The sequence below is a fragment of the Penaeus vannamei genome, chromosome 16, assembly GCF_042767895.1.
Source record: "Penaeus vannamei isolate JL-2024 chromosome 16, ASM4276789v1, whole genome shotgun sequence".
NCBI lineage: Eukaryota > Metazoa > Arthropoda > Malacostraca > Decapoda > Penaeidae > Penaeus > Penaeus vannamei.
In genome coordinates, this window is record NC_091564.1 from 13,760,179 (window position 1) to 13,772,678 (window position 12,500).

Here is a 12,500-nt window from a genome sequence, read left to right on the forward strand (position 1 = left end):
TTTTCTGAACAAAACCCACCCTCAAGAAAAAGCATTGTTGCTACATCAAGTTTATCCTACCAGGCGATTGAAGGAGGAGTCAATATTCTTCTTCTCACGGTGATTCCCTTGGTAGAATGCCACCTCCTCTGAGTTGGTGATCAGGCGAGAATTCACGAACCGGAACTCGCCCTCCAATCGCTGTTCTGTTGCGGTCAAGCGGCTGATCGGTCGTCGGAGGTGTGTGAGGAGGGTCCCAGAGATAATGAGGTACATGATCATTATCCCTGGAGCCTGTAATAAAGGAGATAAAAATCATAAGAGGTAAAATAGGAGTCTTTCTGGTCTAGTACCTACAGGTATGTGCATAGCAGTAGTATTTGTTCATATATGCATGTTCCTATATGCATGTAGGTATATACAGGTATGTATGCAGGTATGTATGCAGGTATGTATGCAGATATGTATGCTGGTATGTAGCTAGGTATGTATGTGGGTATGTATGTAGGTATTTATATAGGCATGTAGGTATGTAGGTATGTATTTATGTAGGTAGGTATCTAGGTAGGTATCTAGGTAGGTATGTTGGTAGGTATGTAGGTACGTATGTAGGCAGGTATGTAGGTATGCCTATGTGTATGTGTAGTACATATATGTATGTGAATGTGAATGTGAATGTGAATGTGAATGTGAATGTGAATGTGAATGTGAGTGAGTGTGAGTGTGAGTGTGAGTGTGAGTGTGAGTGTGAATGTGAATGTGAATGTGAATGTGAATGTGAATGTGAATGTGAATGTAAATGTAAATGTGAAGTAAATGTGCATGTGCATGTGCATGTGCATGTGCATGTGCATGTGCAAGTGCATGTGCATGTGCATGTGCATGTGCATGTACATGTGCATGTGCATGTGAATGTGTGTGCATGTGCTGGTGCATGTACAGGTGCATATATACATGCATGTATGTATGTGTATGTTAGATAAATGATACTTTTATTTATCTTCTTTATGTAGATTCATATATAAATCTGTAAAATAATTCAACCATCCCTATATTCATCCATCCATCTATATTCATCTATCCATCTACCCATCCATCCATCCATCCATCCTCCCATCTACCCCTCCATCCTCCTATCTTCCCATCCATCCACCCACCCATCCATTCATCCATCCATCCACCCACTCTACCACCCACCCACCTACCCACCTACCTACCCACACATCCAACCTTCCTTCCATCCTTCCATCCATCCATCATTCATCATCCATCATCCATCCATCCATCCAATCATCCATCCTCTGAGGAACAAGGGTTACCTTGCCGAGTCTCCATTAGGGACCCACAACCAGCGCTCGAAACCTACAAGACCAGGGTTCATGGCCCTGACCAGACATCCCCCTGGGAGTCTCTCCCCACGTGCGCCCCCGCTCGGCATGCCTCTAGGGCTACCCTTTGCCCTCAACTGCACTGCACGAGACACAGGCCCCGCCACGCTACCTACCAGCCGCCTTAAACAATATACAAAGAAAACAGAATTGTTTCTCCATAAACCCACCAAATCAGGGCAAAACACAAAAACCCTAACACATCCAACCGTCAATCCACCCACCCACCCATCCATCCATCCATCTAACCACTTTTTTACTTATACCAAGGCTGTCCTTAGTATCTGATAGACCTAGCCCACAATGAGAAGTGATTTCTTCCTTACCTGCCCACCAATAGCTTGCGTCAACTTCTGAACATAGATGAGGATGTCAAGGATTGGTTTGCTGATGTTAGAGTACAGTTCCACCACCGAGTCACAGAACTTCTCCACATCCTGAGTCAGAAGCTGGTCGGCATTGCTAATTCGGCTGTCCAAGTTGTTCATCTTATAGTAAGTGAAGCCTCTGCAATTAAGAGGAAAATGAAGTGGTTACTTTGAGCATCCAGGAAAAGGGAAATAAAGAGTAATGTAAGCTAATAATAATAGTCCAAAAAAGGTATGAATACATACAAAAAAATAAACAGAAGTAGACAAATATATCTTTACATATTCATGTATATATATTGTCCATCAGTCATCAATGATATAACAATATATACATAAACATATACATACATATAATAAATAATCACGCAAAAGAACATCTTACTTGAGGTAATGTTCATAAAGATGGTTTGACAATCGTGTTCTGAATCGTAGCTTCAATTCATTCAGGCCAAATTTCAGGACATTATTTACCAAGGAAATCTGAAATAAAGTGTAATCAATAACTGATTAACTGCTCCTTCCTTCAATTCAATAAGAGCATGAAGAAATATTAAGAGGAAAAAGACTAAAATAAGGAGAGAATGTAAAAAAATAAGAAAGAAAGGTGGAGGATGACTAGGCAAATACATGGAGTAAATAAGGAAGAGGCAATACTTAAAGAAAGGAAAAGGAGAGTAAAGGTTTCTCTGCAGTTTAGTAACAAAACATTTCAATTCTATTTACCTTACTTGCTAAATACAGTCCAACCAAAATAGTACAAAAACTCCCTTTACTTTTAAAGACAGCTACTTATCTTATTTAACTATGCACCACTTCCCTTCACAAATTACTACTAACTTTTCATAGTGAAATAAACAATCCTGCTCCTAATACAAATAATACCACCCAATTTGTGAAATGCAGATAGCGAATTGCTCAAAAGGCATCTTTTGGAATTAGCTGTATGTATGAAATCAAAAGAAAATTTGTATATCAATCAACAATTCTGACAGTACAGTGAGTTTGCTTAGAACAGTATACAGATAACTCCTAAATTCCAATAACCATTTTCTAAACCTTGTAATGAACATGATACTTGATTTACTCTACAGTAACTTTACTACATGCAAATAATGGAAGACCATAAGAATAAGTCTTAAAATAATGCTACTTTCTCAATACTATGGATACAAAATAAAGATACAAGAAACCAATATACTCACTGCAGGCATAGCGAGCATAAGTTCTACCAAGAATCTTAAAAACTGGTTCAAGTCCTTTGAGATGATTGAACTGTGAAAGAGAAAACCATCATCAAAATTCAGTATGATTTAAGAATAGGAAACAAGATTAACCCCTTGGATCTGGGTTCTTCAATGCCCGTACATGGCCCACAATCCATGTACTAGGCTTACCTTTGAGTGGTGACTCTCCCAGTTATGTGGCTTGTCGTGACTCATTTCATTTTCTTTCCAATGTTATTATCCCTTTCCGTAAAGGCATTCTTTGTTTTTTTGCCGTTTCCCAAAGTTTATATTTGTCCTTTGTTATACTGTATCAATATGCTAAATGAATGTTTTCCTTGCACAGACTCCATATCATCACTATAATTAGTCTATAACTGTACAATAATAATAAGTAACATTTTGTTAAGTGTCCTTTTTTTATATTTTCATAATATTCACAGCAGGCCAGAATTAGATCAAGAACATGGAAATAGTGTCTTCCCTGGAGCTGGCACTCTCACAGATAGCACATTCCATACTTGCTAACTAATGGAAATAATGCAAGAGCCCGTTCCTAAATGCCCATGTAGTCTAATCACCATCCTAGAGCTTTGTGAACTGGTGGCGAGTCACTGCTGTCACCCTAGCCCTCAGCCAATTTATTTCATGATGGCATCTTTACTTCACTCTGCCATTAGACAAATTATTCACATGACGTGTTGGTCGCATCACCCAGATCCAAAAGGTTAACAGGTCAAAAGAGTTTCCCAATGCTCATGAAAATTTAATCTGTAAATACCTGAAAAGAACACAATAATTAAACTGCAGTATCATATAAATATTTCTTTCACAACTCAAAATATAACTCTTAATGACTGATTATTCATAAATCATATAAACATTTTACATGATTAACTTGAGAAAAGGCAATTTACAAGCAGGTACACCCTATAAAAGAAAATTATAAGAAGAAAGCTTTAAATGGAACAACTGTAGTTACATCGCCAAATCTACAACCATGTACAATTTATCATTTACTGGTAACTAAATAGATTTAATGCTAGCAAAAACAAATCAAGCTTCAAATGATCATCATTTTTGTCATTATTATCATTATCATTACTATTACTACTTCTACAATTATTATTATAATCATCATTAAGATTAATATCAACAAAAACAATATCATCAATCATCATCATAATCATAGTCATAATCATAACAACAATATTAACAATAACAATAACAATAACAATAATAATAATAACAACAACAACAACAACAACAACAACAACAATAACAATAACAATAATAACAATAATAACAATAATAACAATAATAACAATAATAATAACAATAATAATAATAATAATAATAATAATAATAATAATAATAATAATAATAATAATAATAATAATAATAATAATAATAATGTAATGACAATAATGACAATAATAATGACAACAATAATGATATCAATAATAACCACAATAATAACAATAGTAATAGTAATAACAATAGTAATAATAATAATAATAATAATAATAATAATAATAATAATAATAATAATAATAATAATAATAATAATAACAATAATAATAATAATAATAATAATAATAATAATAATAATAATAATAATAATAATAATAATAACAATAATAACAATAATAATAACAATAACAATAACAATAATAATAACAATAACAATAACAATAATAATAATAATAATAATAATAATAATAATAATAATAATAATAATAATAATAATAATAATAATAATAATAATAATAATAATAATAATAATAATAATAATAATAACAATAACAATAACAATAACAATAACAATAATAATAATAATAACAATAACAATAACAATAACAATAACAATAACAATCATAATCATTATTATAATCATGATTATTATCTTTGTCATTAATACTATCATCATTATCATTATCATTAACAATATTTTCATCATTACCATCATTACCATTACCATTTTCATCATGATCAGTATCATCATCATTTTCAGTATTATCATTATTATTTTCAGTATTATTATCATCATTTTCAGTATCATTATAATCATTTTCAATATCATCATCATCATTTTCAGTATTATCATTATCATTATTATCAACTTTGTCATTATAATTATCATTTTCATCACTATTACTACTACTATCACCATTACTATTACTGTTTCTAGTATTATGATTATCATAAATGTATGTATAATAACAATAATAACATCAATAAAATAAACTGTAAATGTAAATCAAATAGACAAAATAATCAAACAAACTGCAATCCATTTAATCCATGTCTGCTAACCAATTTGTAGCAAATCAAACACTTCCCAGATAATTAAACAGTATTGGTAATGCCTACACCAAAATGTTGTTAGGGATTTCGTTTTTGCGACAGTTAGACATGAAAGAAAGAGATATGAGAGCTTTTATGCTAAACAGAAGCACTTTGCCATCTCCATCTGCCTTAACTATGTAGTTTTATATCTCTCTGCTCAGTCAACAATTTATTCAATGAAAGAAGATTCTATAAAATTAATATACTGCAACAGCAAAAGAGAAATAGATCAAAGAAAATATGTCATATATCCTTTCATCTTACTACTGCTACTATATGCAAACATCATTTTTTGTTGTTTCTTGTATATTTCAAAGTCTACATGTAATAGACATCAGACTGAGATACATCTATATTCATCTATCAACAAATGACTGCTCTTACACCTAGGCTACCTGGAGAATATGTTCAGAGTTAAACAGTCTAAGAAATCTAGCATTTGTTTCAACTGTCATTACCCACCAACTTATAAAACATGAAGAATGCATGAATGAAAAGACTACTGATTAGATATTTCACATAAAATGACCATGGCAAAAAATATTCACTATGTCCCTAGCCAAAATCTGATGAAAAGACCAACCTTTCAATAAGCGTTCCATTGTGAATCATCCAAATGTCACACATGCTTCTTACAATAAGTGAGAAAGCTACCAAGATAAGGTAGCCTGACTCTGGACTCCATACGCCTGGCACTAATATACGCAGGATGCCTTGAAGGGATCTGAAGAATTCCTTGTTCACCTGTAAAATTTCAATAACAGTAATTACTACTGCTTCTACCACCACCACCACTAACAAAACCATGTGGTGGTCATGGTTGTTGTGGTTGTGGTTGTGGTTGTGATTGTGATTGTAATTATGAGTGTGATAGTGATAGTGATTATGATTGTGATAGTGATAGTGGTTGTGGTTGTGGTTGTGGTTGTGATTGTGATAGTGATTGTGATTGTGGGTTGGTGGTTGGTTAATCACCAAGGAGTCACTTACTACTCCTAGCTACTACACCTGCTTTTTCCCCCTTGATTAATAGTTTGTATTTTTATAGTTATTAGTATTCAAAAGACATTGTATCCATCATAATGTCATTAATAATAATAACAGTACCAATATCAATAGCACCTTTAAAAAATTAATTCTTATCATAACACAATAAAAATTAACAAAAAAGTTTCACTGAGCACACTGCAATGTCTATAAAGAGAATTTATCTTGCAAAATAATTCTCTCACTTTCATATAATTCCATTCACTTGAGGCCCTTTTCTCAGAGAACACATAATCTAATAAACTGAGATGCTCCAATCTTTATTCTAGCTAATTCATGCTTGATGTATTTGATAAAGTGTAAATATGATTTGGGACATTTCTAACATGCAAACTGCTATCATTTTGTCATTGTTTTACATACCTGGACTTTTTTCTTGTCACTTGCTCCACCAGAATCGTTGACCACAAACTTCACTTCATCTTTGTGCATGGACCTGGAAATTGTTTTAATGATAATACAAGAAATCAAATTAACAGTTTCTTATTCTTAAATGAATGGGGGGGAAACGAAAGAAAGATACAAAATATATTAACAAACATGAAGAGCATTAATCAATCTGGATTTTTTCCAATGTATCTTATCTCTGTGAATAACTTTTTTTTTCATTATGCTTCCTCCTATGGCATGTAATTAGGCCTAGCAACCAAATGTTTAGCCCATGCAACTTAATCCAAGCTTGACAGCACTTGACAAATGGGGAGATCATCCTGGCCAGAGGCAAGCCTAGCCATGACTTGATAGGACTTCATCCCAGAGTGAGCGGGTTAAGTATTACTAGTCAACATCAAGTTCTCACTTTTCTAGAAAAATAAAATAAAATGAAAAATAAAAAATAAATATGAAAAATAAAAAAATAAATAAAAATAAAAATAAACATTTTTTAAAAATCACCACAATTCTTAAAGCAACTTTTCAAGCTTCTGCTGACTGGATTACAAAAGCATAAAAAAAAATCTACTGGCACAGCACACTCCAGCAAGTATCTTACATCAACATCTTTTAGTAAATCTACATCTGGTATATCTCACTTATTTCCCATTTTCTAGTGGACAATACAGAATATAAGCCACTACCTGAACACATAACTCTCACACAAGCAAACATAATACTAAGGAAAATATATGTTAAAATCAAATCATCCAATGTATCTTATACTTTGCTTAGTGTATGAAAACAACAATGAATGTCATGATGCTGACACACAAATCATATAACATCCATAATCCTTTTGTGGAAGGCTATAGATATATTTATATCTATCTCTATCTCTATCTCTATCTCTATCTCTATCTCTATCTCTAATCTCTAATCTCTATCTCTATGTGTGTGTGTGTGTGTGTGTGTGTGTGTGTGTGTGTGTGTGTGTGTGTGTGTGTGTGTGTGTGTGTGTGTGTGTGTGTGTGTGTGTGTGTGTGTGTGTGTGTGTGTGTGTGTGTGTGTGTGTGTGTGTGTGTGTGTGTGTGTGTGTGTGTGTGTGTGTGTGTGTGTGTGTGTGTGTGTGTGTGTGCACGTGTGTGTGTGTGCACACAAATTTCTTTCCTTTAATGACATACAACAAACCTAAAAAAAAAAAAAAAAAAATCAATAATCACAAAAAAAATACTTTTCTCTCTAGACAAATCATATGCAAAATCAAAAAGTTCTTTAAAAGAATAACAATAATAATAATGCTCATTATGCAGTGCAACAGATGGCAGGAAGATGTATCCCACTTAGATTTAGAAGGACCCTCATCTGTTCCTCCCCCTACTTTTGTCATGAAAAAAATAATAGAATCATCAGCTGTAAATGGGTACACCTTATAGCATAAGGCATAGATATAAATATAATGAGAATAAGGATTGGGTACAGATGACATGGAGGGATTAAATCACTTCACTCTCCAAGCAATAAAATACATTAAAGATTCATGCCTTTGTTGAATGCTATTGTCAGTGTTGGCAGAGATGTCACTTGCAACCCTGAAATAATTCATTCATTTTGAAAAAAGGACTAATCTTAAACAGGAATAGAATGAAATAAAACAGAATATCCCACCTATGAGATTCATCCCTATAATAAGTTGGGCTAAATAGTTACATCCAAATAATAACAAATCAAATGAAAAAGAAAAAGAAAAAAAAAACACTAACCTCTTCCCACCAGACTTTGAGGTACTGTACAGCCAGTACAGGAAAGCTGTCGAAGAAGCAGCACCGAAGAAGCGGGCATCTCGAGACTGAGAGATCGTCGACAGTTTACTCAAGATAACCATGTTTGTTGTTAGTTATTTGTGCCGGTGTCCTGCCAATAAAAATAATTCTTGATACTTGTAGGAATAGAAATATATATATGGAGTAATAATTAACATTTATTACAAGGCAACTTTTTAACAATACTTGTAAAATGTTAAGAATTAGTAACTACTAGAAATCCTTTTTTATTTTCTTCAGTCATATATCATCAACATGCTTTCATCAAGATAAAATGAACAGTAAACATTGATCACCACATGCAGAACAAGAGTGTAATGAATTAGCATCAACAAACTCACCTTAAAACACAAATAACACACAGTTCCATACACTATGCATGTAATCAATTGTCTCAACCACTCATTCACAAACGTTACTAAATCAATGATACTTGGATGGCTCTTCACTCTGAGACTCCCAATCTTATCAGCTGATTCGCTTGAGTAACATAAGTGGCACAGATTGTCAGTGTTACATCATACGGAATGGATGAAATGACAGCGCACTATGAAGGTCATTCTTTGGATGATTACAATGATGGCTTAGTTATTCCCTAAGTTTTGATTTCTTGATGGAAGGCTTATTGCACTTTCTGTACTATACATGTCTAATCAATATATAAAACATGAGGAATCAAAGTAAGGCATCACAAGTAATTCCCTGATGAGCTGCATATCTTGCCTCACTACTTCACAAAGATAAAATATGTATGTACACATGATGTATGTCTGTGTATTTATGTCATACCACCCAATATCCCAGTTTTAATAATAGCTTATCATCGATCTTCTCTATCCCCATTCCAATTTTAAAGAACTGTAGCAGACAGATTCAGACCATGATAAGCAAGCTCCACTTGGTGAAGGTTGTGAAGGTGAAGTGGACTGGTTTTACCAGACTATGGTACTGATACCTCATCTTAGCATCAGCACTTAAACAGTAAAGTTAATCTATGAGGTGTGCAAAACTGTCTACGTGGATCCAACATTCGTAAATTGCTTACTAATCAATATATTTCTTTTACTGAATTCTAACATGAAAATGCAGTACCTACATAACCATCATAAATAACACAGATATCTGGAATAAAGTTAATTTATCTTTCACCTTAAGGAAAAATATGAAAGAAGTAAAAATTCAAATACCAGGCACTTATTAATATCAAATCTTGCCACATAAATTCCTCTGATCATTCACAAATCTTATATATTGCCTGCCTGTAACAATATAAAGAAGGGAATGTTAATAAAGTGCAAATATATTAATCATAGTTAAGGATAAAGATAAAATGGTAGTTAAGATACCATACTGGTGATGAATTGAAATTATTTGTAAATTAAGAGCTAATAACAATGAAAAAAATAACATTTTTTTCTTTTGCATTTTACATACAAAATATAAACCCAAATGGATAAGTAGTTCAATAATTTCTCTGGTACTTTCAAAAATACAATCAAGCATTCATCACCCCTGAGTGTGTGAAGGTCAATATCAAAGTGCAGCTATTTTGATTAGTTCAATTTAACACTTATGCCCACACCTAAATGTCAAAACACCAAGGAAAATGGAGATGGAGGGGAGACTATAGCTTTTGTATCAGGTTATTTTTACTTTCTTCATGATATTCTGAAATTTTTCCTGCCTTCCTTTACTACTGGAAATCTGATATATAAAACACGTTACTTTCCAGTAATACTTATACTGAAACACAGGAAGAAGCAGTGAATAATAAGGATGTTTACGGATATCTGCATAAATTGACTCGTTTTCAGTTTACACTCATACATCTAATTGAATACATATATTTCTAAATTCTGAATCTGCTTTTCAATATATAACTTTTAAATGATAAATATTAAGAAGATATCTTATTATGTATTCTCACAGCAATCAGCAAGGCCTGCATACCTCTCACACTCCAGTAAAAGCCGGCAAACTTACTCAGTATAAAGTCTTATAATACAGAGCTTATAGACTTCACTGGTTATTCATCATCAACCTAGGACCCAGTCCATGTGCAGACAGTGAAGGGTATGTTCGCCTTGCTGGAGCATGGAGGCAATCTTCGGACATTACACCATTCATATACGGAAGACCAGCTATCTCAGCTTATAGCCAGATTCAGCCAGGAATTGGACAGCAGATATAATAATGAGGATTACATTTTCTTTTAAAGCCAATGCAGGTGCCCTCTTATCTTTATTATTATTTTATTTATAATATAAGAGAATAATCAATTGCAATAAAATTGTAGCTCCCAACTAAAAAAGTACTTTATCCCATACCAGTATATACTAAAGAAAATCCCATAGTCAAATATATTTCTTATCAAAATCCTTCAGTAATTATTTATAGTACAGACACACTCTCCAGAGACAAAGTCCCCAACTCCACATCACAAAATTTATTCAACGATCAAAGTTGCTGTGTATGGGCGTTACTATCCCGAGGGGAGGATTGATGGGCGGCTCTTCTCCCCAATACCCCCTGGGAAACATTGTCTTCAACTTGTATACACGGCAAGATAGAGCAGAAACTTGGGAGAATCAAGTGGACTTAGGCTTTGAGCGGCACAATTTCATTTCTTAATTTGTGGCATTATCCTTCATGTCTGCAGATTATTTCTTTATTTGATGACTATAACTTTTTTTCCTGTACAAGATCATCATCTTCAATTTTCCCTACCTTAGTGCATTCACACCGTAAAGATTAACCAATCCTTCCATAAGCACCTGAGTTACATTATTTGCAAATGAAACACAAATACACATATACAACTGTAAATTAAACAATAAGGGGTCTGTCTCATGATTGTTGCATAATATAATTCTATGCATGCTGTGCAATGTAAACATGCCTTGTGCATTAATAATCAACTGAAAGAACCAAGATAATATGTACTAAATTCAATTCTTTTGAATGCACCAGTTATTATATGCAGCTTTAGCCAGATAATTCCAGATATTTCTGTCAGATGTTCCTTCACAATAAGACAAAATTCTCTTGTCCATCAATACCAGCATTACGATTTATTTCCTTATATGGCTAGATTCTTCATGTAAATGCAAACAAATTCTCAAAATTCACAAATAACCATCCCTTACACAGATAAATGGAGGTAAGCAGGGGGGGGGGGGGTTATCCATAGGATTTCCAATATTTTTGTGGTGGTGCATGACAACTCACAATTCCATAGCACTTGCAAAAAGCAATGGGAGTGACTGTTAGTTGGAACTTTCCACACACAAAAAACAGGTGAAAGTTGAATGAGAGAGAAGGAAAGCACATAACATGACCTGACACCCTTTAGATTCTTTCATTCAATTCTTAGCGCCATACAAAAAACGGAATTTGGTTTAACTGGCGAACATAATAAGAAATCTACAGTATTTTATTACAAAATGTCTAAACAGAGGAAGTTAACATCACTCTCATACATATGCAGAGAGGAGACTTCCATATACTAGATATGATCACTAGTATATTGTTTGACACTTGGAATCGTTTTGTGAATTAGGCTAAGCTATCATATTTTGCACATTAATTTAGGCATATATTTTTATATTCTTAATACATTAAAAATGATGATTAGGGCATGTATTATTTTTCATTGCCAATACAAAGTTAACCAAAATAACCAATTTATAAATCAATAATTTCAGAGGATGCACCACAGATACAAATATCAAAATTGAAAATACTGCTATATCTTTTTGAAAATGAACCAATTTTTTGTTTCACCCTCACAATGCACTTACAAGCAAAAAAAATGCTGATAAAAAGTGCTTAACAGAAAAAAACTAATCAGAACAAAAACGGAGAGCAAATCATATCGTTATTCTTACAAAACTAAACTGAAAAAATCTATACTGATGCAGATGAGGATGAATACCACAATTAACAAAC

General features: G+C 33.2%; 1 protein-coding gene across 4 annotated transcripts in view; it reads right to left on the reverse strand.

Annotated features, from left to right (window-relative positions):
* Positions 1-60: 60 nt before the first annotated feature.
* Positions 61-12,500, reverse strand: part of LOC138864386 (ATP-binding cassette sub-family D member 3-like) — a gene marked incomplete at its 3' end in the record, with an annotated part of 13,095 nt that continues 655 nt past the window's right edge. The window contains 9 exon segments of one of the 4 annotated variants that reach the window (XM_070131257.1): positions 61-273; positions 1,694-1,874; positions 2,121-2,218; positions 2,941-3,010; positions 5,894-6,054; positions 6,721-6,793; positions 8,274-8,321; positions 8,493-8,643; positions 8,894-9,033. In XM_070131257.1, coding sequence (XP_069987358.1) covers positions 61-273; positions 1,694-1,874; positions 2,121-2,218; positions 2,941-3,010; positions 5,894-6,054; positions 6,721-6,793; positions 8,274-8,321; positions 8,493-8,614 — 966 coding nt within the window. 4 annotated transcript variants of the gene reach the window in all.